General features: G+C 52.7%; 1 protein-coding gene across 2 annotated transcripts in view; it reads left to right on the forward strand.

Annotated features, from left to right (window-relative positions):
• The window catches only part of Tox2 (TOX high mobility group box family member 2), a 127303-nt gene extending 121942 nt beyond the window's left edge, over positions 1-5361 (forward strand). The window contains exons 6-9 of one of the 2 annotated variants that reach the window (XM_059261855.1): positions 859-939; positions 1703-2095; positions 2831-2958; positions 4249-5361. In XM_059261855.1, the coding sequence (XP_059117838.1) occupies positions 859-939; positions 1703-2095; positions 2831-2958; positions 4249-4285 (639 nt within the window). In that variant the 3' untranslated portion in view covers positions 4286-5361. The remainder of the gene's footprint in view (positions 1-858; positions 940-1702; positions 2096-2830; positions 2959-4248) is intronic. The other variant, XM_059261854.1, reaches the window with a different exon arrangement.
• The last annotated feature ends 639 nt before the right edge of the window (positions 5362-6000 follow it).

Raw genomic sequence — 6000 nt, forward strand, 5'->3', positions numbered from 1 at the left:
GACACTCTGATTTGCAAGCAGAGAGAGAGAGAGAAGAAGGGGAGAGAGAGAGAGAGAGAAGAAGGAGAGAAAGAGAGAGAGAGAGAGAGAGAGAGAGAGAGAGAGAGAGAGAGAGAGAGAGATGAGAGATCCTGGGCTTGGCATGGGCTTTAGAAACTTCAAAGCCTACCCCTAGTGACACACTTCCTCCAACAAGGCCACACCTCCTGATCCTTCTCAAGTAGTACCACTCCCTGGTGACTATGCATTCAAGAATATGAGCCTACAGGGGCCAGTTTTATTCAAATCACCACACCAGGCTGGTTCCCAGGGCAGCCAAGGGCCATCCCAGAGTCTAAGCACTTTTCAAGTCTTCCACATCAGTTTATTCTTATGCCACTGGCCAAATCGTCTCAAGGCTGAGCCCCAAGTCGTTATGGAAAAGTTCTACTTAAAGGCCATGGCCAGAGTGAATGTGAAACACACTAGGGCCGTTCCCACAGTGACCTCTAAACCTAGGTCTAAGGCTAATAGTGGCAACTGTAGCAAATATGAATAGGAGCAGGTTTCCTGGATACAAAGGTAGCGCAGTCTTAGGATTTGGTATTATCCTGGGTCAAAAGAGAGGCTTCTGGGTGACTTGCCCTTCTGGAGTCACTTGTGCCAACACCATGGCCGAGGAACGGGCGTGTAGCCTGGCCTCTACACTCCCGGTGCGATACTCTACCAGAGAGGGACCAGTGGGCGACTGACCCAGCTTATGACCCCACAACCTTCGTCCATGCACGGCCCTGGAATCGCCACTTGGCATCCCAGCCTCTGCACTGTGGCTCCTCTGTGACGTTTTCTCCAGAGTTGCCCATGTCTCGAATCTTTCAGGCGTATAAGAGGAAGACCGAAGCGGCCAAGAAGGAGTACCTGAAAGCCTTGGCGGCCTACAGAGCGAGCCTCGTCTCCAAGGTAACTTCATCCCTAGGCGATGATGTCCTGAGGAGAGTGCACCACGGGAGGGATAGAGCGAAGGCCGGGGCTCCTAGGGACAGCGGGTACCACAGGCCTCGGAGAGGATGAGTGGCACCTGTGTGTCACACCTTGGGAGCTCCTCCAGTGTGGCCGGCTTCACGTGAAGCCGCCATTTCATTGACTTCCTTCAGCAAGAAGGGCTAGCACTCAGGGGGCCCAGCAATGAGCCTGGGATTGACCATTTGAGTGGCTGTTGTAGGTTCAAACCCAGCTTTGCTGTCTTAACTCCTTCCTGGCCATGCCCTCTACCTCTCTGTCCACACCAGAAGTACAGAGGCCAGGTGTGGGTCTGGGGCCCAAAAGGAGGCGGAGTATTGTCCTGGAGGCTGGTGCAAAGGAAATGCCGCCCGGGTTGGGCTGTAAAGGGCCAAGCAAAGGGTGCTTACAAAGTTGAGAGGCCTGCATGAGCAAAGGGGGAGGCTGAGGGTGGCAGAAACAGAGCATGGCTCATTGCTGGCATTGGTGAGAATAGCAGGACCATGCTGGCAGGGGAGCCCACCTGAGGGTAAAGGTGGGGCTGACTGGCTGATCAAAGCCGTGTACTCGAAGGCCCCTGAACACTTATGGCTTATTCGTTCACACCCCACCACTTAGCACAACACAAAGCTACCCAGAGGCCTTGCAGGCTGCAGACCTACCTGGTCGACAGTCCAGGTTCTGCCTTATCCTTGGTTTATCCCTGGCTTCCATCTTCCTCCAGAGCCCTCCGGACCAAGGCGAGGTCAAGAACGCTCAGGCAAACCCACCAGCCAAAATGCTCCCACCCAAGCAGCCCATGTACGCCATGCCCGGCCTGGCTTCCTTCCTGACGCCCTCCGACCTGCAAGCCTTCCGCAGTGGAGCTTCCCCTGCCAGCCTTGCCAGAACGCTGGGCTCCAAGGCCCTGCTGCCCGGCCTCAGCACGTCCCCTCCCCCACCCTCCTTCCCTCTCAGCCCCTCACTGCACCAGCAGCTGCCACTGCCCCCCCACGCGCAGGGCGCCCTTCTCAGCCCACCTCTCAGCATGTCCCCAGCCCCTCAGCCTCCTGTTCTACCTGCCTCCATGGCACTCCAGGTGCAGCTGGCGATGAGCCCCTCGCCTCCAGGGCCACAGGTAAGCAGGACCAAGCAACAGCCTCCTGTGACTCTCACTAAAAGGGAAGGCAGCTGAGGGGGGAGGTCAGATCCTGGCCGGGCCACTCACCAGCTGTACAACCTCAGCCATGGCATTGTACCTTTCTGAGCCTCAGTTTCCAGTTCTCTGAAATCGGTCCAGAACACCTACCCTGAGAGACACTGGCTACCTCAGGCAGTGGACTAGTTGCTGGCTAAGCCTTGTTCCAGATCCTTTTCTTAGACAGTTGTGACCTCTGCCAGATTGTCCCAGCTCCTAGTGATCTCCAAAGCCCTAGTCTCCAGTGATGGTTCCACCAATGGTTCCAAAATATGCATGCAGCACAGTAACCCCATTTTACAGATTGGGAAACTGAAGCCCGGTAAAGGAAATACTCAAAAGCAAAATCACCACACCGACTCAGCTGGGATAGGGGTTGGATTTTCTTTTTCACTCTTTCTTTTCTGTTTTTCTTTGTCATGCTGGGGGTGGAAGCCAGAGTCTCTCACACACTAGGCGGGTGCTGTATCACTGAGCCACACAATCACCTCAGGTTGAATTTTCCCAACGATCTTCCACTAGGCAGAAGGGGGAAGAGGCAGAGTAGTCATTCTGTGTAGACCCAGGACATGTCTCTGGAGTGCAGACACCCTCAAACACACAAAGATGACGCTAGCTGCCAGAGAGGCCCCGCTTCCTCTCTCCTCTGCTCACCGCCCCCTCCCTCCCCTGTAGGACTTCCCACACATCTCTGAATTTCCCAGTGGCTCTGGCTCCCGCTCACCTGGCCCATCCAACCCTTCCAGCAGCGGGGACTGGGATGGGAGTTACCCCAGCGGGGAACGCGGCCTCGGCACCTGCAGGTCAGTCCTCCCCAGACCCCTTCACTGTCCATTCCTGATAGGGGCAGGGGTGGCCAGGAGGACAGGGAGACATTTGGGGGAATGTGAAGTAGGCACTGTCACCCCAGGTGGTGGATGCTTAGAGTACTGGGAACAACACAGAGCAGAGCAAAGCTCTAGGGGGCGCAGCTGAATGGATGCCAAGGTCATTTGGGAAACTGAGGCTGGCCCTGGTTCATGCCTTTTCTCCTTTCATCCCACGTTTTCACAAATAGAGAGTGAGGTATGAGTATCTAGTGGACAGTGGCCATCGCCATCACCAGGCAGTGTGTCCCCCATCCCTGGCCACCAGCCCTTCAGCATGGGCTTCTTACTTTGCCCAGCCTAGGAGTGCTCCCAGCACGTCATGAACCTCGCTCACCCTGGCTTCCACTTCTAACCTTCTAGGGAGAGCCTCTGCAGGTGTGCAGACTCAGGCGGGCAGGGATTCCCTTCATAGCCCCAGCAGGCATGGACTCTCCCCCAGCCCTTTTCCTTCTGTTTCCCTTCCCAAAGTCAGGGCCGAGGAGGAGTAAGTACTTTGTGTCTGAACTTCCTAAGGCTGTCTCTTCTCCCCTGAGTGAGAATGTCTGATCCACAGCAGCACATTCTTATTAAATGTGGAGTCTTTCTATGTAGCCCAGGCTAGCTCTGAACTCGTGAGCCTCCTGCCTCATCCTCACACAGGCATAGGACACTGTATCTGGCTTGCCCTGTGTTGTATTCTAAAGACAGAAAGGTGTCTACCTTCCTGTAATTCTGTTTGAAGTAAACAAATGATGTTGTGACTAAAAGCAGACATGGTGGGGGTGTTTGAGGCATATCTCAGTTGGCAGAGTGTTTGCCTAGAATGCATGAAGCCCTGGGTTTGGTCCCCAGTCCAGCCTAAACCTGGTGTGGTGATGCATACCTCAAATTCCCAGGACTCAGGATGGAGGTTGGGATGGAAGCCTGAGAATCAAAAGTTCTATCTCATCCTCAACTGGACCGAGAGTTCAAGGCCAGCCTGGAATACATAAGATCCTAAGATCCTGTCTCAAAAAAAATAAAAACAAACAAACAAAACCACAACAGACATGAAGAGTAAATTTTAAAAAACAAAACAAAACAAAAAACTAGATAGTCCCTGGTAGGACACCAGGATGGATGCTTGGTTCTGTTTGATGGGCAGCCCCTTCTTCAACCTTAGGGACAGCTGATCAGAGTGAGGGACACAGGGCCAGGACACCAGGGTGGGCTCCAGTAGCTGACGGCCCCTACTCTCTCCTGCAGCTTGCTCCCCAGGGATAAATCGCTCTACCTCACCTAATCCCGCCTCCCCTCCCTCCCTGAGGCTCTCCGGAGGGCACTGCTCCGAGCCAGAAGGGCTGACCACAAGAGAGAGGCCATGGCAGCAGGCAGGGTGACCGGCCAGCGAGAGCAGTGATACACCCATGCCCCAGGGCTGAGTCTCTCCCTCGACCTCCCACCAGACTCTGCAGAGGCAGTCCACCGCCCACCACCAGCCCAAAGAACCTACAGGAACCTTCTGCCCGCTGACCTGCTTGCTCCAGGGTAGCCGTGGACCCCACTCCTTGGCCTGCACACAGTCCCCTGCGTCTGGACTTCTGGCCCCAGCCCAAGCTCACCGGGCTGCCCACCTCCAGGTTGCTTAGCAACAGACACCCACCCCAGATGCTGGGCCAGCCACAGGTGTACTCTCGGTGTACACAAAAGATGCTGAAACCCACACGCTGTGGGTTCCGTGTAAGTAGTTCACTGTTTTAGAAACGTGCTGAAGACACCTGTGAGATTATTTTGTGGGGAGACAGAAAGTTTCCTTTAAGGTTAAAAAAAAGAAAAAAGAAAAAGAAAAAGAAAAAAAACATTTTATAAGACCTTTAGCACATTTTTTTTTTTAAGTTTTATCTTAAGGGAGACATGTGCACAGAAGCTGTCAAACTGATTCTTATCTGCACACAGAGAACGGGAGCTTTTAAGCCACACCCAGGGGCATTCTCCTCCTCCTTCTTCCTCTTCTCCTTCTCCTTCTCCTTCTCCTTCTTCTTCTCCTCCTTCTACTTCCTCTTCTCCTTCTCCTCTTCCTCCTCCTCCTATTCCTCCTCTTCTTTCTCGTCTTCATGTTCTTTTTCCTCCTCCTCTTTTTCTTTTTTTTATATATCACATATCCACCTATTTAAAAATGCCAGCAACAATTTTGGTCATCTATTTATGAAGAAAAGTTGAGAACAACGCTGTGGTTCCTCCTTACATGTGTGTGGTTTGGGGTCTGGCTTTGGTTTGTGTTGTTTGCAGCTGTCTCCTGGCCCTTGCAATGTCCGTCCCGGTACCCCAGTGCTTCGCTCAGACCTCTTTGTAATAAAACTTCTGAAAAGTGGCAAGCAACCCTGTGTCTTCCCACACTTTTTCACCCCGGCCTGGTTAGCCTATCCCCAAAGCCGGATAAAGAAACAACAAATAAAGGAATGGTACACCAGTGTCCCTGATGACATAGATACAAAAACTCACAATAACGTTTTTGCAAATAGAATTCGAGAACACATTAAGGGCCAGCAAGATGGCTCAGCTGGTAAAGGTGCCTGCCGCCAATGTGACAATCTGAGTTTGAGTCCCAGGCAGATGGAAGGAACTGATTCCTAGAAGTTGTCCTCTGACTTCTACACACAAATAAATAATGTAACTATAACTTTTTAAGGAGATTTAAGAACACATTAAGAAGATCATACATCATGACCAAGTTGTGTTCATTCCATGGCTGTAAGACTGGTCCTGCATCTGAGCCAGGCCTGGACTCCTGAAGTGGCATGTGGTGGTGGATTCCCTAGGTCAGAGTCTCTTCTGAGGGCAGACTCGGAGCAGAGTCCTGCCTGCCACTCACCAGCATGAGGGCCTGTGTATGGGCAAAACACATCCCTGACCTCAGCTATGGTGTGGACAGAGGAGATACAAAACTCTCTCAGTTTTGTGGCACAGAGTAAATGCTCTGTGTGTGAAGGTACATGAGAGGGTCAACTTTGGGCTTTC

This window comes from Peromyscus eremicus, chromosome 4 (assembly GCF_949786415.1).
Source record: "Peromyscus eremicus chromosome 4, PerEre_H2_v1, whole genome shotgun sequence".
In the NCBI taxonomy this organism is placed as follows: Eukaryota; Metazoa; Chordata; class Mammalia; order Rodentia; family Cricetidae; genus Peromyscus; species Peromyscus eremicus.